We start from the raw sequence: 26,700 nt of genomic DNA, 5'->3' as shown, positions 1-26,700 counted from the left end.
CTGTCCTCTCTCCTTTTCCTCTCTTCTTCTCCCTCTCTCCCTGCCCTCATTCTCAAACCTCCAGTCCCACCTTTCCCCTCCACTGCCCAATCACAGGCTCTAGCCTTTATTGACCAGTTAAAATAGGGAGAAGGTTGCTATGAGATTACCCGAATAAGTGATGGACTGTTTGTGGGGTAGGGGACAACCAAGGAAGCAGAGTTAACATCAGAATACCAACCACATTAGGCCAACCCACAGCTAATGGTGAAGTCGTTTTCGTTGTTGGTGCTGGAGTGGGGGTAATCTGAGACAGTCTGACTCTGTAGTCCAGGCTGGACTCAAACTCAAGGCAATCATCTTTCCTGAACCTCTTAAATGGTGGAGTGCGGTATGAGAACCCTCATGTCTGACCTAACACTGCTAGAGGTTCTAAGGTCACCTAGTATAAGGTTCCTAAGGTCTACATGGCCATGGAAACAATGAAAACCAACACAAACAGCAGCTCTGCTCCCCTTTCTTGTAAGAGGCCTTTGTGCCCTGCTGTCTTTTCTGTTCCTGGGTGAGAAGATGAAGGAGGCAACTGGTCTATCACTTCCTCAGCAACAGCTGCTGGGGGGGGGGTCGCTCCTTGCACCCCTGCATATGACATGCACAGTAATTCTTCCGTGTCATTTTGCAGATGACTGTAATGAAACTCAGAGATGATGTAGGGCAGGACAATGACGCAGAGCCCTCTGTGCATTTCGTAATTTAAGGGCACTTAAGACATTTACGTAGCATAGCATGGGATTTCCTACTCAGCAACACCCTACTCTATGCTTTATGTCACCTCTAGATTACTAATACAATGCAAAGGCTGTGTGAAGAGTTGTTAGATTGTATCACTGAGAGAACCACGACAAGGGAAACAGTTCTGTGCACAGTTAGCACAGATAAACATTTTATTTTTCTGGTCTGTGATTTATTGTTCAGTTTATAGATGTAGCATCCATGAATGCAGAGGTTGATTGTATGTATGTATGTATGTATGTATGTATATATGTATTGTGTATTTGTCTGTCCATCATCTGTCATCATCAACACCACCATCATTATCTGTCTATTATCTATTTATAATCTACATACTGATCCATCCATCCATCTTCTATCTATATGCTGATTCCATGACCTGAAACAAAGCTGGAGCCCAGTGACAAAAATTTCTTGGCATGAAATGAAAATAAAACCAAGCTGGGCGTGGTGGCACACGCCTTTAATCCCAGCACTTGGGAGGCAGAGGCAGGCGGATTTCTGAGTTCTAGGCCAGCCTGGTCTACAAAGTGAGTTCCAGGACAGCCAGGGCTATACAGAGAAACCCTGTCTCAAAAAACCAAATAAATAAATAAATAAATAAATAAAATAAATAAATAAAAAAAATAAAACCTATATGAAACATGCAAAAGTCCCTGCAATTCTTCACGTTGTCTGCTGTTTTCCTGAGTATTTATCAATCTTGCACATGTATTTACTTGCTTGCTTGCATCTCTTCACATCTGAATATGATCTCCGTGTGGGGAAAGATCTTTAGGTCATTTGTCAACCGCTGTAGATCTACAGTAGACGATCTGTAAATATTCGGTGGAGGAATAAACAGACTAATGCAAGTTTTTACTACTACTTCAGCTTCCTGGAAGCGCCTCAGATTGCTTTCTTTATTCATCTACTTCTCTCTCAGGAGTGGTTAAAATCTACTTAGGGCTGTAAATAAAGAAAGTCTACATTCCTAGCTGTTCCATGTGGCAAACACTGAAGTGTGAGTACATGGGGCTGGATGTACTACGGAGACGGCCCTGGTCTCGTCTATAGGCAGAAGTGAAGCCACAGGGACAATAGAGAAGGTCACCCTACTGCTTTGTGTTCCACCTTATGACTTCCATAGCACAGATCTTTTCTGCAAAATCCCAAAGCCTCTCCAGCCCCGCCCCCACCCCAAGTATCAACTCTTCTGCCAATCTTCCCCAGCCACACCCTGCTAGGCTCCTTAACCTGAAATAGAAAGAGATTTCATACTATTAATGTTCTCTGCAGTCTTCTACACAGCATTCTTGGAAGGGGGTCTCTGTTGATTTCGCCAGAGAGCCTGGAGGATGCAGAAACGCAAATCCCCCTGACCCCCCTCCCCCATTCCTATCTTGTAAATCTGGTGGCTATTGTGAGGTGCTTAGGCAAGAGGAAAGGGTCGAATGTGTTTTTCCAAATCTTTGAAATTTAGAAAACTACTACTGCACTTTCTGCCCCTGCTTGCCAGTTTATTAAAGCTCACCCCACCCCCCAATCTCTTCACTTCTCCCCTCTCCATTTCTCTCTCCACACATGCACGTATCATGACTCTATGGCAGAAGGATGATTTAGTGAAGCCGGTGACAACCACCCTCACTTCTGCAGAACCCTCAGAAAAGAGCACAGGACTCTGACCCCAGGAGGAATGCTGAGCTGACTTGAAAGGCACTCTGCCAAGATGCCTTCCCTCCCCACTGGTAGAGACAGACAGAGCCAGCCCTGATTGGATTAGTACTGCCCACAAGCACTTTAATCTCAACTGCTGCTACCTGGGGTGGGGAGGCAGTGTCTGACTTGTGGGAGGTGGGAGGCTCTGAGATACTGAGCCTCTTAACAGCTAGGGCACCTGCAGAGAATATTAAAGGGCTCTCTCCCGAGATAAAACAGGGGATCCCTAAGAATGAGTCTGTGGATGGTCTGGATCCTGTGGGTTACAGTTGTTAAAACAGACTTTGAACACACACAGCCTGGTGGTGACGGGTTTTACATCAGGAGCTGATTCTATTCAGAGGATGAATGGAAGCTTGAAAGGGTTAGATATGAGGGGGTTGAGGTAAGAGCTCAGTCAGTGAAGTGCTGGCTTTGCAATTATGGAGACCGGAGTTTGATACCCAGAACCTAGATTTAAAAAGAAAGGCAGGCATGTTGATGAGCACTTATAATCCCAAAGCTGGTGAGCTGGTTAAAGATGAATCCTGAAAGGTCGCTCACTGGCCAGCCTCCTTGTGAGTCCCAGGCCAGTGACAGATACCATCTCTCAAAAACCAGGCCGTACAGCTACTGAGGAAGGATATCTAAAGTTGTTCTCTGATCCCCACGTGCCTGCACACAGGAACACACACACACACACACACACACACACACACACACACACACACTTTGTATTGGGTGTGAAGGTAGGAAGATGGAGGTAAAAATAATAATGCTGGATTATAAACAGGATCTTTCTGAACATCCAGAAACATCAAGCTAGACGGAGAAAGGAATGGGAGAAAGAATGAATGAGAGAGAAACAAAGAGAAAAAAAAAACACAAAAGTATTTGTCTAATTACATACTGGTGTCTAATGTTAAAGTAGTTCAATTAATGAAAAGTCCTTCTAGGAACACAGTTTATTTCTTAGACCACTCTGAATAAATAAATAAAATAAAAATATAAATAAATTGAAATAAACCACAAGAGATATACAAAGTATATACAAAGTGAAACGGCAGAGTAGAACACGTTCTCTGACCAAGTGGGAAGACAGTCTGTTGTAGAAGTAAGTTGGCAAAACAACCTGAGCTGTGACTGAGCAAGAAGAGTCAAAGACCCTAAAGGCTGGACCACTGGTCCTTTAGGCCGAGTGAGAGAAAGGTGCCAGGACTGGGATTAAAGAAGCTGGTTCAGTGGGCAACACAGAGAGTACATGGCATTGGTGTCTGTGATGGGTTTTCAGCAATGAGTGATATAGGCTAGGGCAGAGAGAAGAGTAATAACTAGAACATTCTTGACCATGTGGGGCTTTTCCAGCAGGGTGAAAGGTGGGGAAGTGGGGAATGGTCTTCTGGCTCCTGGAGAGATTCTTTCTTGTTCTTCTTGTTCTCGTTCTTATTCTCGTTCTCGTTCTCATTCTCCCCCTCTCTCTCTCCCTCTCCCTCTCCTCCCTCTCCCTCTCCTCCCTCTCCCTCTCCCTCTCCCCCTCCCTCCCCCCNAGCCTAAGGGCTCCCAGAGGACAGCCTGCCTTTCTCTCCTCCTCCATTATCAGAGCTGGACCTGAATTCTGCACCCCTTAGGTGGGACTTTGCTCCCAACCATAACCATAACCATAACCATAACCATAACCATAACCATAACCATAACCATAACCATAACCATAACCATAACCGCTCATGGCAGTTGTGTTTTGCACCTTCCTGCCCTGTCTAGCTAACCAGTGTGGCAGCTTCCTCTTTCCCTCTTAGTGTTCTGTGAGAGTCACACTTTATTTCTCTTCCTCAGACAGGCACTCGCCTGCATGGATCCCCATTAGATGTTCTTCTGCTGTGTTAAGGAGGAGGACAGGTGATAGTTCAAGGATGAAAAATTAATGAGAGATTATGCCAATTAAAAACCAAATGAAAGAGAGAAGGATGCACTGAGAGACTTGGCTTACACTGCCAAGGTGTCACAGGGCCTGCTGGGAGCAGGAGGAAATCATCGTTGATCCTCGACTATTCTTCAGATCATTCTGTGCCCATCACATGAGCTCCTCTGTCTCCAGGGCAGGGGCTGGGGAAGGCTGTTTACATTACGGGGCAGATGCTGCTGATGTTCTGGTGCCAGTGCCTTGGGTTGTACAAATATTAAAATACGAATTCACCTTCTCTCTCTCTCTCTCTCTCTCTCTCTCTCTCTCTCTCTCTCTCTCTCTCTCTCTCTCTCCAAACTCTCAAAGTATTTAATCTCCATTTTTGAGTACAATATACTTTTTAAAGAATTTGCTTATTTTAATTGTGTGTGTGTACGAGTGTTTTGCTGACACATCTATTCGTACCACGTATGTGCAGTGCCCACAGATGTCAGAAAAAGGCAGTAAATCTCTTGGAACTAGAGTCATAGATGACTGTGAGCCACTGTATGGATGATGGGGACCAAACCTGGGTCTTCTGAAAGAATAGCAAGGACTCCTAACTGCAGAACCATCTCGAGTTTCTAATATACTTTTAGAAATATTCTTCACTTATTCATTGAAGATTTTATAGATACACACAATGTATTTTGATTATACCCATCCACATTTCTCTTTTACTCCTGGATACCCCACCTTCCAACATTTCCCCCTTCCAACTTCATGTCCTTTTGAAAAAAATCTAATTAGTTCTGTTAGTGCTGTTCCCACACACTCAGGGGTGGGGCTATTTACTGGAACATGGACAACCATCTGAGTAGCTTTGACTGTCAACTCAACATAATCCAGAGTCATGTGAGAGGACTCTTGACTATGGGATTGCCCAGATTGGATTGATGAACATGTATATGGGAGAAATGTCTTGAGGTACCTTTTGGGGTGGCAGCATTGCCTCAGCAGGTTGTTCTGGGCTGTGTTGTACAGATAGATAAGCATAGGTCTATACAAGAGCCTGCAGCCATTGTTTCTCTGTGGTTTCTGCTTTTATGTCTGCTTCACTTCCTGTCCCGACCTCTCTCAATGGCAGATTGTGACCTGGACATGTAATCCAAAAACAATTCCTTCATTTCCTGAGTTGCTACTTGCCAGTGTTTTATCAGGGCAACTTAAGGTGACTAGAACAGAAATCTACTAGTGGCCATATTCCTGAAGAGAAATGCCCCTTCATGCTCTGATAGGCACTGGCTCCCAGTTGCTCCTCAATTAGGAGTAGGTCTTATGAGCTCCTTCCCGAATACTTGCTAGAATATTGACTAGGTTGACCTTGCAGCAGACCTGCCAGTGCTGGCAACCACAGATGCCGTGAGCTCCCGAGTCAACAGCCTTGTCATACGCAGAGGACACTGATTTCCAGGAATGCTCTTTAATCTCTGTCTCTCCCAAATTCTCTGCCATCTCATCCTTAATGTCCTCATAGCCTTGGGTGTGTGTATGGGGATGGGATGATGGAAGTCCAGTTAGGACTGAACACTGGAGTAATTCTTACGAAATCAAATCAGGAGTATGGGCAGGGCCAGATCTCCTGAGACTGGGAATGTCCCATCCTTCTTTGTTCCAGAGATGTACACACATGAGTTAAGTGGGAAAAGTTACCCAGGAGTCGCAAGGTGGAAATCCATAGCTATTATTTTTGTGGCCTCTAGCTATAAAAGCTAGCAGGTGAAGATAGTCTAGAGACCCAAAGTGGGGAAAATGACATTTTAGCATTTTTGTCAGGTAGGCAATTTAAAAATAAACTTGAATTCAATGTATACCATTAATGCTAGAAGTTGTGTTATAACAATGCCAAAATGCCTTCTTCTTACTGGCAGGTAAAAAGTAAAAAAGCTATGTTGTAGGGGGTGGGGAACCTTATATAGAACAGGTTTATGTGACTGTGACAGCAGCCTACAAAGGCACTGAAATCAAACCAAGACTGCGCCCTGCAGAATTAGCACTGTAACCTATGTCAGAGACTTGCTATTATCCTAATATCAGCTTTTGGATTCTGTCCAGTCCCATTAGTAATTCCCATGCTGATCGCTCTGTTACTCGTGAACGTTAATTGCTTCTAAATCTCTTCGCATGTTCAGATGCTTGGAAAAAAAATTCCGACTGGCAAAGGTGCGAGTTTTATTAATGTGGAAGCAAACAGGAAATCTGTTTAGAGACCTGAGTGAAGAGTCTGTGACTGAAGAGCCTGTGAGTGGCAGAGGTGGCAACGCTCTTCAAATTTCTGTCACATGTTAGCAGTGTGAGAGTGGGGGATGGGACACAGCTTGGCAGAGATACCTGTGGTGTTCCTTTAAAGCTTGAATGCATTTAGATGAGCCTAGATGATCAAATTGTGCCACCCCAAGGGTCTCTGCTTCACTTGGTACGGAATGGTGACCTTGGGACCTTTGAGGTAAATTTGTGCTTAGTTAGAGCTATTAAGTCAAGAGATGCAAAAAGGTTTAGAAATGATTTGGTCTGTCACCCTGTCATTGATCTCCTTAGCTTCTGAAATAGGAGGAACCTTGGAAATTTGTGCTGGCAGCCACTGTACTTCACATATTGGGAAACAAAGGGCAAGGGAGAGAAAGAAGAGGGGGTGAGGGTTGCAAAGAGGCAATGAAGAGCTGGCCAAGCAAGGGGATCACTCAACTTTTGTACCAGTGATCAAAAAAAAAAAAAAAAAAAAGGGAACAAAAGATAAAATGTATATTATACTTTGTTTTGGAACCATCTTCATGAATGTTAGTGAAGTTTCTGTTTCTTCGGTCGAGTGGTACAAAAAAACCCAAATCTATTATTTAGTATTGACATTCGTTCATTACCAATTGCAACCTTACCCCAGTGAAAGGAAAAAGAGGTGGATCAGAAAGGAGACCCAGGACTCGATATTGATTATGCATATGGTTTCTTTCGGTCCTACATTTAGCGGAGAACAAATATTCCTTGTTTGGTTTCTGTTGCAGTAGGCAGACATAGAAAGACAAAGAGATGGGCCATATACAACAGGGGCATGGTAAGTCTGAGAAATAGAGAAGACAGGAAGGGGGAAAGTGCATGATGGGTTGCAACTCCTCTAGATGTGGTCGGAGGCAGGTTCAGGGAGTGGATCTTTGGGCAGTGATCCTATGAAGGAAATGGGTAACCCACAGTGGCTCTGTAACAGAGAAACAGATGGAAAGAGAGTCTGGAGTGGGAAGGTACTTGGCTATCTGAGGAGATAAGAAATCAGTGTTGCATGGTTGAGTACAGAGAAGGTCACGTGAGACTGTGACCCTGAAATCATGTGTGTTGCCTGACTCTAGATTCATATATTTTAGGATTTATCATTTCTGATAGCATGGCCTATATGTAGAACCCAGATTCATCTTTTTCAAGAATTTTCCCTAAAGATACTCTCTTTCTGAGACAAGTGTCCTTGACTTACTAGGAGTGTCCAGAAACTGACAGAACATTCTGGAAGGTTTCTGACCATGGTAATGGTATCTATATTAACACCACCAAACCACAGGATTAAAAATTTCCTCATGGCAAGACCCATACTATCCATATTCTGTGTCTTTCAAGAAGCCACATTTGAAGATAAACTTCTTGTAGTAACAACCAAATAAATGTCTTATTTTGATGTGTGAACAATGGCCCATGAGTGGTAGAAAAGACGTGATGTCTTAGAAAGATTTGTTAAAAATACACCCTTCTAAAAATGTTGTTGTGAGATCACATTTGAAGCATCCTGACTCCCTTGGGATGTACTTTAAACACAAGTCCATATGCTGAAATGTGAACATACGTACAACGAACTGAGCAGTAGAAACATTCTTTTCAGGCCAAATTTCAGTTGGATGGTTGCGTGTTGTCTGCCTTATCCACCCTCCATGTTTAAACAGAACATGAGAAGCGTGTCCTACCCTCTCAGGGCATTAAGGGGATGTCCGCGCCTGGCTTCATAATAATTCAGGTCTTCCCTCACTCCTGCCAACTTGGTGTAACTGTGTATAAGCCGAGACTGTGGTAAGACTTGAATGAGAATATCAGTCTCTGGGGGAGGAATGGGTGAGAGTGTTATGTTGTGATATAGAAGACCTAAGTTATAACCCTATCCACTCCCCTGCCCCATCTCTCTGTCAGAGCCCCATAATGTGCCCCCTTGTTTTACTTCAATGTCCACATCTGCCAAGTGGGGGTAACACAAACCTACCCTCTGCCTTTCAGGTTTTTTGCGAAAATCAGTGAACTAATATTGGTAAAATTGGAGCCCCATGGATGAAGGGTACTTTGTAAGTATAACACATTCTTGTCATGTTCTTCTCTATTGCTCCAAACTGCAAATACCAGATGTCTGCTTTTGCTGTATCAGGAATTCAGTAACACCATGTTTCACACCCAGATATTGATAACCTGACTGTCTTTGAGGAATTTAATGTTTCTGACCTCTCAATGTTTTATTTACATGTTGGATGTAGAAAAATACATCTTCTTCTATAAAACTGTAAATTTATATAAAGTTGACTAGATAATTTGGAATAGTAAATGCCTACACAGTGTATAAAAATGCTGCTATAAACTCTTGATATAAATTTTAGGTGTTTTGATCTCTCTCTTTCCTCACCAATCCCACCCCACCCCCCACTCCCCATCAGTTGCACTGAACTTGTGTTTAAAGCCCTCAGTTTGTATTTCGGAGGAGGGGCTGGTTTCAATAAGGGTGAGTGACATGTCGATGATAAATGCCAACTAGATGATTTGCTAAGTATTGCGTTTCCAGACGTGTGGAGAGGAGAGGAGGCCAAACAGAATGGTGGCTGGGTACAGACCACCCCTCTCATACCATATTAGTGTTTAGGTGACTTAAAGATGCCTCTTATTGATTAGATGGCAAAGGTTTCAAAGCCACATAGCCCCAGGGTGGGGCAGAAGTAATGATTGTTCCTCAAGCAGCTATTTCACTTGAGTTTCTTGTTGTAACAGTACCATGAGGTACCTGAAACAACCAGCATCCTAGAAGTGGTATCTGACTGTGGCCTAGCTGGCTATGTCCCCACTACTTCACCCATGGAAGTTTCTTTGGAAAAAGTAGATAGTACCCTTTAAAAACCCCTGAAAGGATTGAGAAACTTCCTGGAGTCCATTTGAATGCCCAGAGGTGGAATTCAAGTATGAGGATGTAGAGCTTACTTCTGTTGGCCAATTCTAAGGACTCCATCCCTCTACTGCTTGAGCACCCCCAGAGGGGTCAGAAGTTTTACCAACAGCATCATTGTTTGTGAATTGATGATAAGTATATCCTTTATGCACCTTCCCTGAATTGAATCTTAATTTTACTGTCTATCTCCACAAACAAACAAACAAACAAACAAACAAGCAAGCAAGCATTCCCCCTTAAACATGAAACCCTTTCAAATATTTATGGTGGCCCCTACAGGTCCGTTAAGGGTAGTCTCAGGTTAATTTCTATCCATAAGGGGATTCATGGTAACAGTCCTCAAAGCCTGCCCCTTTGGAAAGGTTCTCATCTGTTCATATCTTTCTTAACAAGCAGCACTGAGAATTTACCTTCTCCAGGGCCCATTCTGCACCTCAGAGTCAAGAGAGCTAGTCAAAGGTGGAAGAGCGCTACCTCAGAAGATACCGGCGGCCGGAACCAGGTGTGCCCTCGGATTGCTTTGAGCATCAAGATGCAAGGCTCACAGCCCTCTGTGCGGTGCAGATGACTGACAGGGAGAAAGTTGTCTTGGTTAATAATACAATCTGCTTGCCTCCTGTAGACACAGCAGTAGCTTACTAATTCGTTAGAAGTGAATTAAGGTTGTTTACTGATGTTTTAAAGTAACTGTCAGAGTGGAAAAAAAAGTTCGTGCTAAATGAGACCACTCACCTACTTCAGGGTTGTTGTTTACCTTAAGCTGAGTGCATAAATAATATATTGAGATCCAAAGGGTGATTTCAAGCATTAGAACACGACGCATCCTGTTTACCAACTGTCATTGGGCTGAAGAGAATTTAAACAGCTCTGAACCTTTGTGTCTGTGGATGCAAAGCATGAAATTAACTTTCATTTCATAGTTAGCAGAAATCAGGATGATGGTGTCTCGTTGCCCCGTCTCCTGCCTATCTGGATGGATCTTTTTTTTTTTTTGCTATGCAAGTCAGGCTTTGGCAGCAGAATGTTTTTTATGTCTCCTTTCAAACAAGACCCCTCTATTCCCCCCACAAAGTAAGCAGAGACCTGTCTGAACCAGTCTGTTGACTTTGCCCTAGATAGAAAGAGGCATAGTGGAAATATGCTAAACTGGCTTCCAGGGGTTCAAGTTCTGAGTGTTGGTGGGCCTGTCTGAAATCCCTCTCTCCATCAGAAGATTTGGAATAATAGCATGTACTTCCGTTGCTTTGTGGGAAGATGGTGAGACTCTTGTGAGGTCATTGTGATAGAACTTTAAGAAGTCAGGTGTCATAGGTAAGTGACTTGATATCAACTGCTAGCATTGTTAAGGCTGGATGCTAAAACACGTGAATTATATCTCATCGTATCTCAGCTGTCCTGTGGCATAGGAACTGTTAAGATTCCCAAATCTTACCATTCCCAAACCAAAGCAGAGGCAAATAATATGGTTTATCTCACCCGTTCTGTGACTAATTTCAAAAGGGAAGTTATCAGCGTCCAGACTCTTATCTTTTACTCTTACCTTTTGGGAAGAAACGGCCGGGTTTTCCTCTGTGAGATGATACCTCTTAGTCACACACGAGGAAATGAGACATCACCTCTAAAAGCCTGGACCACATTCAGGCTGAGAAAATATAAGAACAGCTTCTCCATCATCAGGGAGAGAGCTCCTGTTAGGCAGGGATGTAGCAGACTGTATGGGTTAATTATGTTTTATGTGTAAACAGCCTGGTGATTCTTAGCTGAAAAGCTCTAAATGAAAAGACCTATTACTTGTACAAGCTTCCAGAAACAAGAAATTTGATTCCCTTTCTGTCCCCTTAAACTCAAAGTGTGATAGTCTATTCGGAGTATAGGGAGAGAGTTAGAGAATGAATAGAAAACGTATGGGATGTTTAATTTCGCATGATTGCATTTCACATTTGCTGCAGCAACGGAGGCATCAGAGAACACCTATTTTTGATGTTTTGATGATGTGCTCCAGGTTTTACAGCCTGATTTATGAACTTTGTGGGATAAATTCTTATTAAGCAAATGAACAGAAATGCATTTGTGTTGACATCACTGAAAGCATGCAATTTGTACAACCACTTTTTAAAATTTCTATTTACACTATATTCATTGGAATTTCAAAAGAGAAAAAGAGCCTGAAGCAGTTCATGGGAGAAAATGATGTGAATTTTGTGGACATTTCTCCCCCCGCCCCCCGACGAAATATGTTTAGTTTGTACTGGGGTTAAATTTGGACCGGCAAACAGTGAGGGTCTGGCTTGCTTTATATTTCTGAATGAAGCAGTTCAAAAATAGAATCATTTCTATAATCCAGAGAAACGGATGGACTCCTGAGAAGTAATCAACTAAGGGAAAGAATAAATTTTGTTCTTCCAAAATTGCCCGAGTCTCAAGCAACCCGCGGCTGCGCTTTAGCGTTTGTTAATACAGTAAAATAATTGCATAATTAAATACACTATGGAATTCCAATAATTGGAAACTTGGTTTCCTCGTCACAACACACAACTTGCTGATGCTGAAAAGCACAGGCAGTATTTTCAAACGCGAGGACCATTCTTTCCCGACATGTCCTCTGCAGTGTTTTGCACAACTCTCACGGTTCTGAGACTGGTCCCCTGCAGGTTATTTTTAGTCCGTTGGATTTAGAAAGGTGAATTGAAACAGGAAGTCCCAAAGTCTGACCTGCTTGCCCAGGGCATGCGGGTTGCGAATTGCTTCTCTGAAAGTCCCCTTGGTGATATTTAGATGAAGTGACCTGGACGTGTTCAACTTAGGAAGCTGCATTCTGTGTGTAGTTGGGCGGTAGCTCAGTGGAGCCTCCTGGAGGTCAAATCTGGTATGGCTTCTTTTTGTGTGACTGATAAAAATAGCCTTTCCTTTTTTGCTTAAAAGGAGAAGTTTACTAGTCACATCTTGGTGTGAGGTCTAATTGAGTTAATATATGGAAAGACCTTAGGAAGCACAGGTACACCATAAGTCTAATAGATAGTGGCTATAGTCATCATGCAATCTAGGTTAAGGCTTCATATCTATGTGAACTATAGCAAATCCTAGAGTGAAAAGTGAATAAAGAGACTTAGGTTCCACCATTCAAGAAATATTTGTTGAATCCTTCAGGTACCACCCTTCTAGATGTCAAAGAAACAAAGATTAGGTAGTATCAACTCTTGACTTGCAATAGTTCAATCAATTTGGGAAATAGGTAGAAACATGAAGACATCTATAACGATCATGACGGGAGCAAAAAATATTTCAAAATGGCGCCTAGTGAATAGCAGAGATATTTTTGATGGCAGGAACTGGCCTGTCTCCTGTGTATCTTGTTTCTCATAAATGTACAAATTGGCTTCTTACCCTTTCGGTTTGGAATTCAGATTGGTGTAGGAGCACAGAGTGAATTTCTATCACTGGGTACTTAGCACCAAGTGGACTCATTGAGTGAATGACACCAGCAAATTGGGCTTTAGGGAGTCAAGAGTGGTTGCCATGGGCAGTCTGTGAGTATAGATGTATTTGCTCTTGCTGGCTTCTAGGGTAAGCCCTAGGCAAGTGAGATGCATAACTACTAGACTACTAAAGTGACTGTCACCCTAAGGATCAGACGACTGCTTCCTTAGTCTTTCTTCGAGCCTTCAATGCTTCATGTCCTTCACTGAGACCCACATCTGGTTGAATCCAGTGGCTTCTCTCTTGTTCATGTCTGATTGAACTTTAGTTGTATATGTGTATGCACTTCCCCTGCCCTCTTTGTTTTGAAGAACTTGAAACCTACGGAAGTTGACAGACTAGCCCCCGAGGAGACTTCTAACCCATGTCTACCAACCTGTTGATCTGTGTCTTTTTTTCTGCATATACAACTGGGAACCTTGTTCTGACTCCCAACACTGACATCTTCCCACCACATCATAGCTTCCAAATGACCTTTCCACCTTCTGACTTCGTATCCATAATGTTGAATTTACCTCCTAAATTCTGTGTTTCCAACTTATCAGTGTTGGAAAGAAAGTCAATAGCAACATTAAAAGAACTTTTCTTACTATTTAAAAAAAAAACCCACAGTTTAAAACCTACTTCTTAAACCTTATTTTTAGATAGCATACCAACATCCTAAGAACATGGTCAATATAAGATAACTAAAACTTAAAGGTTAGAAGATTTTTTTCTGGATACTGTGACATTCTCTTCTACAGAGGAGATTTTTTTTTTTTTTAAGACAAATTCCCTTGGCCATGGTTTTCATGCAAGCCTTTCAAAAGTAGATGGTAGTGTAATTATTAGTGCAGAGATCGCTGTTTCTCACAGTAGGAATAGTCACTGTAAGAGGTGACTTTTCAAACACACCACAGTGGCTCTGCTGTAAATTGGGGATATAAGTCTTAAACGGAAATAATTATATGATGGTTTTGGATGACACTGACTAATTAATATGATAATATGATCCTTTAATATGATAATATTAAATATTATTAATACTATTTAATATGATAATATGATCCTTTTCTGATAGCCTTGACCATATGTTAAAAACAGGGTATCTGTCACAAAGTATGGCCAGATGTGCCAGACAGCTATTCCATTGTTCTTGGCCGAGGATGTGGTGAAGGGTGTGTTGATGGAGACCATAGACTAGGGAGGGACACCCCGGTGATTCTCTCAGGCCCCTAAAACAGCCATGAGATGACGTGCTTCATTTTGGGCATGTGCTAACAAACAGTTTGCAAGAAAGTGTGCTATAGCTACAGAAAAAAAAAAAAAAAACACATTTTAGACATCATGACATTAGTTGGTAGAAGAAGAAATTGGAGATATTCATCCAGCCATGTCGGTTGGCGGTGAAAAGAGAGAGCTGTCAAATTGAAGGGTGGGAGAGGTTAGAAAAAGCATGGAAAGGAGGCCTGAGAACCAGAGTCCTGTGTATCTGGGAGTGTTAAGCAGGGTCAAAAGCCTGTACATCCCCTACGGCGCTGGTTCTTAAATTGGAATGATTCCTGCCCCTTAACCCAGAGGTTCTGATTCAGTAGATCTGGGGAGGGACTTGGGAGTCAGGGTTTTTAACAGTCACCCCGCACCACTCAGAGAAAGCCTGCCCTGCGGTCATGTTTACATCACAGAACATGACAGTATTTGCTGTTGTTAAAGATGACCAGAGCTGTAAAGAAACTGTTTAGTCTATTGTATTGCAAACCTTTCTCAAAATCTGGGAAATTTTAGAACGGTTTTGCTTTCAAAAACGCATAAAGTAGGAACAGTTACCCTGAATAATGGGGGTGGGTCACAGGGCAGACAAACAGCTACAGAATTATATTACAGTGTAGAGTTACTAAGTCCCGGGGAAGAAGGGCATCTGGTAGGGGAGAGCAGGAGGCTGCAACCAACTGGGCTATGGCAGAGGGAATTTATAATAATGTCAATGAAATGGGCACAGACTTGGGAGTCAGACACCCTGGGTTGGAATCCTGTCTCTCTGGTTACAAGTGGGGGGAACTGCTGTTTAAGCCAGGGCTTTCCTCATAGGATCAGAACGAAGACTCAAGAAGATGATGTGTGGGGAGTACTGGGCACAGCACTTCCTAGTTAACAGATGCTCAGGAAGTGGTTGCAGTCACTTTTCTGTTTAAGTTTCGTGTAGGTGGTGAATGTGTGTCGGTGGCGAATGTGGTGTTGATTGGCTCTGGCTTTGGTTGAAGCAGGAGAATGGCTCCAACGAATACGCCAAGGAGAAATCACAATGTCAGCAAACCCTGTGGTAAAGGATGATAGATAGTCTTATGCTTAGTGTTTCCAAAAGTTCTATTCACATGGGGGCGGGGCAGTCTAGGTGGCACAGACCTTTTACAAATATTACTGAAGCAGAGAAAATTTAAGTTGCCCAACACCACAGAGCTAGCAGGGGCAGAGCTATTTTGCCGATTGCTTTTCTATGCTGTTTTATTAATAATGATTCTACCCACAGCATAGAAAAAAAATGGTGTAATTGATATTGGTGTCTATGACAATGGTAAAGTTTACAAGTAAATTTTTTTTTATTTTACAAAGTAACTTGATTTAATGAGCCATATGAGATGAAGAATGGAGGGAGGCTGTCAGAGATGATGAAAGTCCTATGGGTGGTCCCCAGATGAACTGCCTGGGAAGTTCAGGAGCAGTGAGTGATAGTGGCAGCGATAGATGGGGGATCCCAGGGGACCTGCTATGCTGTGTCCTCTAACTCGCTGTCATGTGTAAGTAACAGCAATACATTCTTTAACTCTGGATGCAGAAGAAGTAGGCTCACCCTGGATGGATGGTCAGGGAAGGACCTTGGAGCTTGAGTGAAGTTCATTTCCATTCTCCATGTGCCACTGGGAAGCACAGACTTCCCCCCATGGCCTTGCCAAATTGCAGGGACCTGGGAGACCAGATATTTTTGATATTCTCTCCCCTTCTCCCTCCAATACTCTCCTGTCCTTCTTCTTCTTATAACCAGACCCACAGCTTTTATTTATTGTGCACGAAGACAGATTTTTAAAGAAGCCATGCTTCAAGACTCAGGACGTGTAGTACAACTCAATAGGCAAGTTGAACGTCCCTTGCCTCCATACTGTTTTAATTTACTTTATCCAGGGAGGCACCTGTGTCCACCCGAAGTCTCTCCTTCAGCTGTGGTCAGAAAACCCCAAAGCCGAGATAATCTTAAGCCAATCTTTGCTTAGGCTTTTATATTTGCAGTGGATTTCCAGTTTTTAACAACCTGATTGAGGCTAATATTAAAGTGGGGTTTGGTTCCCTGAGCCAATGAGCACAGGTGTTAGTTCATAAATTGCAAAATCTGTCATGGAATCAACCCCAACCAGGACAAGGAGTGGCTGCACACCCCCAACTGGAGTCGGTGCCCATGCCTCAGTCTCTGACTCTGCAGGGCCTTATCTTTGGGATGTTACTCTCTCTCTCTCTCTCTCTCTCTCTCTCTCTCTCTCTCTCTCTCTCTCACACACACACACACACTCACACACACACACATATGCAAAGACACACACACTCACACACACAAATACACACACACAGACACACACAATACCCCCCCAGACACATACATATACACACACACAGACACACCCACATATACACATAGACACACACACAGACACACACACAGACACACACACAGATACACATGCACAGACACACACAATACCCCCACACACTCAGACACACACACACACACATGCAAAGACACACACACTCACACACACAGATACACACACAATACCCCCCAGACACATACATACACACACACACAGACACACACAGACACACACACACAGATACACACACACAGACACACACAATACCCCCCCACACTCAGACACACACACACACACACACACACACACACACACACACACACACACCCCAAGCCTCTTTGCCCAATTTGACCATTTCCTTTGTCTAAGGTTGAGGCAAAGAGTTCCATCTCATCCCTGTCTGCTTGTACTGTCTTGAGTTCTGGTGGCAAAGGATATACACTTCACAGTGGACTATTGCTCTTTGAACAACCAATACTATCAATAATTTACTATTTCTCAATTCAAATTATGCTAAAACCGATATTTATTGAGTGCCTACTATGCCTTAAGACCTCTTCTCTTGCTGAGGGTGGCGAAACTGAGGCTCAGGTTGCAAAGCCTTGACTCTGTGCAGTTTAAGTGAGGATAGCTCTGTGGGCTGCTCAGCTTTCTGCTTTCTTACAGCACATTCCCATACCTTACAAACACCTAGGGACTAAGTTTCTTTCCCTGCTAAACTGGGAATTCCTTAAAACTGACTCTGCAGCATCTTCATCATTTACCCACAAGGAGGTAGAACTTCCCCCACCGCCCAACCCCCTGGTCCTCATAGCATAAAACACGAACCACCATTAGATGCTACTGCCTATTGAGATCCAAGGCACAAAAGCGTCAGGGACTGCCTGCAAAAAATGCCACCAAAGAACCTCTGTCCATACCCCAAATGCTGCCCTACAGATTAAAATAGTTGTCACAGTAACTAGAAAATGAAGTTGATTAAACCTAGTTTTAGACTGGCTTTGGACAGTATGATGATTTCCTTAACACAGGTTAAAGTGTGAAAAGAAAGACACAGTGAGACTGCAGAACTGTTTTTCTTTCCTGTATGTTCATAGTGGTTATTTATATCTGGAAGTTTCCATTGGGATTTAGTTCAGGATGTAGTCTTGGCAGGGTGGCTTCTGTACTCTGTGGTGACATTTGACAGACTGCAGGCAAAGCAGGATGGATTTCTAATATCTAGATGGATGGATCTGGGAATGAAGTGTTGGGATTGGACTGTATTATGAAATGGATTTATTGACGTGAGTCTAAATGCGGCCCTTTGCTTGTCAATATGCAACCTGTATCAATAACTTTTGATAAATTAGGGCTTCGACCTTTTGCTTTGTTTGTTTTTATCAACTCCACTTTAGCAATAACGATAAAAGACTCCAGGTGGTGTATGGTGAATGGCTTATTGCACTCCTCATGAGCGTGCCTGACCCCAGGGCTCAGTGCTATGATCCTGCACATGCTATCTGTACCCAGAAGTGTGGGTTGCTGTGCCTGACTTCCTTCCCAGAATTAGATATTTCCCCATTCAGTTACATCTCAGTATCAGCCCGCTGCATTAACCTTGAGATGCTGTGCCTGTGATGTACATAGAATCTTCATTTTCCAGATGAAGAAATTAAGACCCTGTGAGGTCCGATGAGCTGCCCAGGGCCACACAGTAAATCTTGAATACAGCTGGGTTCCAGACAGAGGTGCCATGGTGCTTGTGTGAGGGCATGGAATTTTCTTCCAGGGAGAAATCAGTTGACAAAAAGCTTAGGTACAATACATTTTCCCCAAGCGTGGTAAAGTAGACATCTTTCTTTCTGAGCCTTATGCAGGGGAAGTCCTTGGGTTTTGTGAGAATTAGAGGATGCTGTGAGTAGAGAATGCTGCCACAGAGCAAGGTTGAGGATTTTCTTTATCTATATTGGATGACCACTTCCAGGGATGGTTCTTATCATGCCCTGGGCACCTTCTGTAGGGGACAGCTCTGTGCCCAAGCGAGATAGATGTTGGACCAAGTCAGTGAGTTATGTGACCTTCTCCTTAAAGAACTTATGCTTTAATTGTTGCAAATGGCGGATGTCACTCTCTCTCCTCTAGATTCCTCCACTTGTAGGCTGGTAGAAAAACAATAGAAGGTGACCAGGCCTTGCAACTCTGTTCTTAGAACCACAGCTACTGTCACAAGCACAGGAAGCAACCGTAGCTGCTAAGAAAGTGTGCTTTCTTCTCTTACTCAGCTTGGCCTGTGAGCTACCTGAGAAAAGGTTCACAGCACTGTCCCCAGGCTGGCACTCTATGCCCGTGGTCCAGGCACCGTTCCAAGTAGATAGCCGATCTCTTTGATGTAAGTTATGTTACTTGTTTGCTTTTAAGCATCTTCAGGAATTTTAAATTAAAGTTACTTTACTGCCATCATAGTGGTAAGCTGGAATAGCGAATGAAAGGAGTAATTATCTGCTGAAATACAGTGAAGCGTTTCATAAACTAGCATGCTTGGGAATCAAGTTGAATTTTTACTAGACTACCTAGTGCAAACTTGAAAAAAATGTATTTTCGAGTTCATATTTCTGTTTTTATGTCCCGGTATACATTATTTGATGATGTAAATCAAGTCTTCTTTCTGTAAGGCCTGCTGGGTCTTACAAAAAAAAAAAAATTCTGAGCAGGTATTTTGTTTTCTTATTGCATTTCTGGTGAGTCGAGGTCACAAAGAGCACAAGCTAAGTAGGTGTCTTCAACTGAAAAACTGCTCCATTAGGAAGTTTTGTTCATCTGTTTGTTTTTCACAACCCATTCTTCCTAGCCTCACTATAGTCTTCCTATGGAGGAGGGGAGGAAGACCGTCTACCATAATGTAAATATGTCCTCTCAGGCTTCATGTGTTGGGATCCCGAACCCTCATATCCTTTGCTAATGGCATTGGAAAAGTAAATGTTTTGGAAGATGGGGTCATGAGGACTCTGCCCCCGTGAGTGAATCAACCCTTTGTGAATTAATAGACTATCCTCACAATAGCTTTGTCATAAAAGCCACTCTTCTCGGCATGCTTGCAGTCCCTCCACCAAGCCTTGTATCAACTTGGAACTCAGCAAAAAAGTCCCCACCAGCAAGAAGGTTTCCACAAGGCAGTCCCTCAACTGTGGATGTCCCAACTTCTGAAACTATAAGAAAGAAAGTTCCTGTAATAAGTCATCAAGTCTGATAGATATTGCTGTAGCAATAGAAAAGGAAGTAAACAAACAACCCAAATCCGTATTATCCAAGACTCACTGAGTAGTGCTGCAAATATAGCTCATTGATACCTGCTTGCTCAGAGTGTGTGAGGTGAGGCTCCAGATGTGGCCGCCAACATTCAACAACAACAAAACCCCGAAACCAACCAGGAGCAGAAGAAAGCCAATTTCACATGGAAATATGGTTAGGAGTACATCTCCCCAGAGATCCTGACCTGAGTATGTTGGAACAGCAGCTCTAAATCATCACCTTGTACTTTTCTAACATTGCCTTAACAAGCATAGTAGGGTCTTTATTTATTTAGTTAGTTGGAAAATTACCACCAAAAGTTAGCCTAGAAAGTAATGGCTTCAAACACAGGCATCACTATATTGTGTTCTTGCTTTTTTAGCTCCCTACCCCTACCCTCTTCAATCTTTACTTCCTTTTCGATTGCTACAGCTATATCTATCAGACTTGATGACTTATTACAGGAACTTTCTTTCTTATAGTTTCAGAAGTTGGGACAACCACAGTTGAGGGACTACCTTGTGGAAACCTTCTTGCTGGTGAGAACTTTTTTGCTGAGTTCCAAGTTGATACAAGGCTTGGTGGTGGGACTGCAAGCATGCTGAGAAGAGTGGCTTTTATGACAAAGCTATTGTGAGGATAGTCTATTAATGTGCCCATCTTGTGAGATCCTTTGCTTCTTCCAGACAATTCCTCCTGCTTCCATGTCTTGAGTACATACTAAATAAGTTATTTACCACATCCCTTTAGAACCCTCTCTCTTCTCTTACAATCTCCCTTCTATTTTCATGTTCCACACACCCATACACGTAAATTTAAATGTAGATTTTCCTTTTTATATAAGAGAAACTGTAATGGTTTTCTTTCTCTGAGTCTGGCTTATTTTGTTTAACCTAATGGTCTCCAGTTGTATCCCCACCTTTTCTCCCTCAAATATCATGGCATTGTACCTGTTTATAGCCAAATAAAATTCCATCGAGAAGATGTACCACATTCCTTTATTCTTTCATCTTTTGGTGGACATCTGGACTGTTTCTATTTCTTGGCAATTTCGGGGAGTGTAGCTAGGATATTTACTTCTAACAAATATATGTCCTATGGCATAACACATTGAGGCTCAGTGTCTGAGAACTGTCCCAAGCAAGCTGCAGTACAAGAGAAGTCTGTATTCCCATACTTTGAAACATGGCTCCATGTTTTTTAATGTTGCTTAATGGTGGCTTTCAATCAATGACCAGCTATTTCCTCACGCTCATGGAGAATGTAGGCTCTCTTATCCCAAACTGAAGTTCACAAACATACATTGGCGATATTCCCTTTTTAAGTCCAATGTCTGCCTGAGGCAGAGTAGAACACAGATCACAGGGAGTCCTATCTACCGTGGAAGCGGGTCTGTTTTTATCATGGGGATAATGTATTCCATGGAAGGCATGCATGCTTGATTGATATCAAATTATAGGAAATCTGTGAGGAAAAACCCAATAGCAGCAGAAAATTATCACATTAAAGTTATTCATCCAGCAATCTGTATGGCAGGCAAACAAGCAGTCTTTGAAATCTTTAGTTGTACTGTGTACTGGAGCAATAATTCACCGAGCGCATTTTCTTTACCTTCAAAACAACGTTATCGGGACTGAGGGTGTGCCCGTGTGGACATGTGCCCATGCATACGGCTTGTGGGTGCATAGCCATAAACAGGTCATGAACTTATAACAAATCGGCAACAGTTGAATTAAGTACAATTTATGTCAAAGTATCCAAATAGGCATATGATTAGGTGATTATTTGTAAAACTTTGAGGAGGAGAAGAAAACTCTCTCTTTCCCCATGTTCACATCCACATTCCTCCAGTGTCCAGCAGCTGAGTTTTTTTTTTTTTTTTTTTTTTTTTTTTTTTTTTTTTTTTTTTGAAGCTGCCAAGCTGGGACCAGACTTGGGCCAAATCTTTTCAGAGGGAACAGTCTACACAAGCTGGCAGGCTGTCAAGCTGTGTGCCATCCTCATACCAGCAAATGAGGAAAACAGAGTTATAAGTTGCAAATATGCCTCAGATTAACTTCTGCATAGCAAGGAATGCGCTTGGCATAAATGTACGTCCGACTCAGAGACAGCCCTCTCTCTCAGCAGCTGAAGCAGAGGCATGATGGGATATCAAGGCCTGGTGGGTCCGGGAGCTGCTGTGGGGCATGAACTCAGTGTACTGTTCTTGAAATGTCACATTCCAAGGGCTCCTGGAATTACCAGGCACAGTGTCAGGTCACACTGTGGGCTCCGTTCACATGATGCAAGTCCTTGCTTATCTGACCAGGTCTAAAATAAGACACTCCGATGCTTTATTTATGAGCTCTGGGCCACCCAGGCCCATGATGCAAGTAACCTTGGGGGTACGTAGCATTTGATCACTTCAGTTCCCATTAACTACCTGTTTCTAAATGGGGAAAGGCATTTACCCAGCACATAGTGTTATTCATGAAGACACAAAGCAGCCCCTTGTGCTGTCGCTGTGCTGATTTCCATGTAACCTGACTCCACTGTTGAAGGCTGAGGGATGCTCATTTCTAATCTTAGTGTTCTTCTCCATTTCTTTCTTTTTTTTTCTTCTCAGTTTGTTTTTTCTCTCTTCTCTTTCTTTCCATCTCTGTCCCTCTCCGTTCTCTTCTGATTCCTACCCTTAAAGAGACCTTTTCCAATTTCAGACATTGATGAGCATGTAGCTTTATATTAAGAAGTATTAAGATAGAAAAAAAAACACAGGAATTATACAGGAATTATAACTTGTTTTGAGGAAGCTCAGTTGAAATAAAGTTACAGACTTCTCTTTTCTGTGTGTGTATGTGTGTGTGTGTGTGTTTGTGTGTGTGTGTGGTGTATATGAGAGAGAGGAGAGAGAGAGAGAGAGAGAGAGAGAGAGAGAGAGAGGCAGAGACAGAGAGACATATATAGAGACAGAGGGAGAGGGACCACAGGACAATCTTAATTGTCATCCTTGAGGTACAGTATACCTTGATGTTTGAGACTGGCCGGCCAGTGAGGTCAGGGAGTCTGTTTCTGTCTTTGCAGTGCTGGGATAACAAGCTCAGGGTACCTGGCTTTACTTATATGTTCTCGAAAGCAAGTGCTTTATTAATTGAGTGATCACCCAGCCACCCCTACTTCCATTTTCAGCACAGGTCAAAGCAGGTGGCAGGAAACCATTGAGGATAATGATGAAAATGTCTCATGCAGAATGTCTGGGTTTACCTGGCAGTTTTTCACTGTTTGCACTTTCTTGTAGATTGCAGGATTTTTTGGGGGTGGGAGGTAGACACCACTCCCATCCATCTACCAGACCCTACTTGTTTATGACAACTTAAAATATCTGCAGACATTCCTAAATGCCTCCCCGGGAGCTAGGTTGCCTCTCATTGATTTAGTTTGACAACTTAGTAGGATTGGCTGCTGAGAAGTCTCGCTGATCCTCACAGAGACCGCAGTTGTCTTTTTCTGTTTTCGGCACAGCAACAGGAAATCTGGGTTTGAACCCTGGCTTCAGTGCCTTATACCTATTGTGCCATGTGACTGAAAGCTATTCAGCTTAACTAATCCTTTTAATTCTCCACTTACCATACAGGCATAATGTCACATAACCACTAAGGTCATTGAAACACAGCAAACTAATATGTGCAATGAAGACAACACATGAAGCACATATTGAAAACTGATGATCTGGCTCTAAGACCCATCATATGAAATATTAGCCACATGGAGAGTGCAGCATGGCCTTCCAACTGTGTGGCTTAGTTCTGGGTTTCTCTCTTTATCCCTCTACTTCCGCCTCCCCACCCATCCCTAACATTCTAGAAACAGAATGATTTTGGTTAAAGTTATGAGACTCGCTGGATGGAAAAAGAGACGCTGAGAAACAAGATTTTTTTTTTCCCCTGGCAGGACTGTTCCACTGAGAAGTCCCACAAAGAGTTATGGGAAGCATATTTAGTTTCTTGGCTGTAAACATATAGATAAGGTCCAGTTAGGGGTGATGAGGAGAAGGTCTGCTAATAAAAAAGCAGAGACCCACTCAGTGCGCTACTGATCTGAGCTCCGTTTTTTGCTCACTAGATGCCGTCCACCTGGTTTCTTTTGTTTAGAAGTCACTTTCCTTCTATAGCAATGAGGATGGCCAATACTGTCACTCTCTTGTCTTCCCAGGAAACAGTAAGAAGCGACTCCAAGTGACTAGAGCGATTCTCTACTTGGCTTTTCAAAGTCTGAGTCCCTTCTGAATTGTATCTAAATCTAAGAATTGGAGCAAGAATAAGGAGGCAGGAACCAACCTCAGATGACTGGCTGTGACTCAAGTCTCTGACATTGTCTCCAGTCATGGTTCCTAGGTTCACAGAGCCTTTCAGGACTGCCACCTGCCAGAAACTCAGATAACCACGATGAAAGTCCCACTCCTCCTACTTACCCCAGCGCTTTCCCTTCTAACTAAAGGTGTTGAAATCTAAGCCATTTCTGCCGCCCTCACTGTCTTCCTTACAGCTGCACCTTGGAACACAAGTGTAGGAAGAGAGAGGAGAGCCCATGTTCACTGGTTGGACTTTTTCTTCATAGTTTTGCTGCATCCGCTCTCTCATTGTATGATGCTGGAGAGAGAGAAACTACTGTTTACAACGTAGCCACCAAGTCTAGTTATTTTCCATGTCTCTTATAACATGGAAACTGTCCTGCTATCTATATCCATACAAGACATGGAAACTGTCCTGCTATCTATATCTGCCACAATCATAGACTCTCTCTCTCTCTCTTTTTAAAAATTTTATTTATTTATTATATATAAGTACACTGTAGCTGTCTTGAGAAACCCCAGAAGAGGGCATCAGATCTCATTACGGATGATTGAGAGCCACCAAGTGATTGCTGGGATTTGAACTCAGGACCTTCAGAAGAGCAGTCAGTGCTCTTAACCACTGAGCCATCTCACCAGCACCCTCTCCCCCATCATACTCTTAAAAGTGTCCTAACAACCCACTGCATGTTGAGATTCAATACGAGTAAGATGCAGCTTCTGCCTTGAGATGTGTTGCAGTTATGAGTGATGAGGTGAAGGTCTGCTAACTCATTCACTTATTCACTTAACATACCTTCATTAGATACTCTGAGGAACCAGGAACCTAGCATAATACATATTCATGAGATACTCCAGGGAGCTATGGAGCTAGCACAACACACATTCATGAGGTACTCTGAGGGACCAGGCACCTTGCTAGGTCCTTGGCATGCCATCTTCCTGCTCCTGAACAGGTCACAGTCTAGTGGAAGAGAAAGACTTTCAGAAGTTTTCTGGAATAAGTGAGGAAAAGGGTCTCATTCTCAGAGTGCAGAACTGTGGATTCTGACTTCGGGCAAATAAAGTGGAGATGGGGAAATGTGTGCAGGAGGAGTGTGGGCATTAAAGAGGTTCTAAGACTCGAGAGAGGCTACTGTCCAAATTGAAGTGTAAGTATGGTGACAGGAGCAAGCACTAGTACATGGAGTGTCCCCTATGAGAAAGTCAACTGCATTTCAGGGAGCTATAGGTTACTGTTTTGTTTTGTTTCCCTTTGTTTTGTGTGAACATAAAGTCTATGAAGGGATAGAAGAACCATGAAGGGTGCAAGAATGTCTGAATTAGTCATGGTTCTGTGGATGGACAGCACACTGAGATAAACATCCAAGAGTGCCAAGGCTGACAGAGCACACCTCACTAATGATGCCATAGTCGCTTCCTGGAGATGATAACATGTGAGTTCTTAAATAAGAGAAAGAGAATAGAAAAAGCAGTGTTCCCCACAAGCTACCCGCAAGGGGCAGTGTTCCAGGCGGGGGACAGCAACTGCAGTAGAAGGCAGGCCTAGAACCTGCAGAACCTTCTAGAACACACCTAGCTATCCTTCCTAAGCTGGATCTCAGGACGAAGGGCAGAAGTGAGCATCAGCACCCAAGGATGCAGGTTGGGTATCATGAGGTTGGGCATCATGAGGTTGGGTATCTATCATGAGGTTGGGTATCATGAGGTTGGGTATCATGAGGTTGGGTATCATGAGGATGGGTATCTATCATGAGGTTGGGCATCATGAGGTTGGGTATCATGAGGCTTTGTGGGCAGGTGTCCAGAGATGTGGGTCTGTAGATGTTCTCTTCAGGAGAGCAAGGTCCTCAGATGATGACTTAGAACTGCCCCCTGGGCTATGGTGTGGAATTATCAGGATTTCTGGTGCCAAGGAGAAAGAAGTGAACAGGAGTTAGAGTTGGGGGGGTCTTACGTGACACAAACACATAGAAGGTGCTTTTCTATGGCTTAGCACATATTGGCTATGTTATGCCATTAAGATGTACAAAATGCAACTTAGAAACAAACTTTGCAGGGAAGTAGAATGCTGCAATATTAGATCATTTACACAGGCAATGATGAGTTTCCCTAAGTTTTACCTGGTCTTTTGAATAGTATATGCATCTGTTTATCTTCTTTGTTAAAAGTGGGATATTAGTTATCTGAGCCTGTGTTGTCCCTTCTCAGATATTGGAATGTTTGCTGTTGTACAGACATGACATCTGGATTTTGGGTTGAAGTCGTGCCTCTTTTTCTAGATGTTTGGGGTCTGAGTGAAAAAACTCAGGAATCTTAGAGAACAGTCATATCATAAAACTAGATGCTTACCTAACTTAGTCAGGGCCTCAGATGCATTGGAGGGGCTTAAGAAAGTAGAGGAAGCACACACACACACACACACACACACACACACACACGC

The 26,700-nt window shown here is 42.9% G+C and overlaps 1 protein-coding gene across 1 annotated transcript in view; it reads left to right on the top strand.

The window, feature by feature from the left end:
• The window catches only part of Ppargc1a (PPARG coactivator 1 alpha), a 655,760-nt gene that overhangs the window by 190,336 nt on the left and 438,724 nt on the right, over nucleotides 1–26,700 (top strand). The window contains exon 2 of the mRNA XM_029545307.1: nucleotides 8,636–8,700. Within this exon, the coding sequence (XP_029401167.1) occupies nucleotides 8,683–8,700 (18 nt within the window). The 5' untranslated portion in view covers nucleotides 8,636–8,682. The remainder of the gene's footprint in view (nucleotides 1–8,635; nucleotides 8,701–26,700) is intronic.

This window comes from Mus pahari, chromosome 13, assembly GCF_900095145.1.
Source record: "Mus pahari chromosome 13, PAHARI_EIJ_v1.1, whole genome shotgun sequence".
Lineage (NCBI taxonomy): Eukaryota > Metazoa > Chordata > Mammalia > Rodentia > Muridae > Mus > Mus pahari.
The sequence above is the reverse complement of the archived record's forward strand: the minus strand, read 5'-3'. Positions and strand labels throughout refer to the sequence as shown.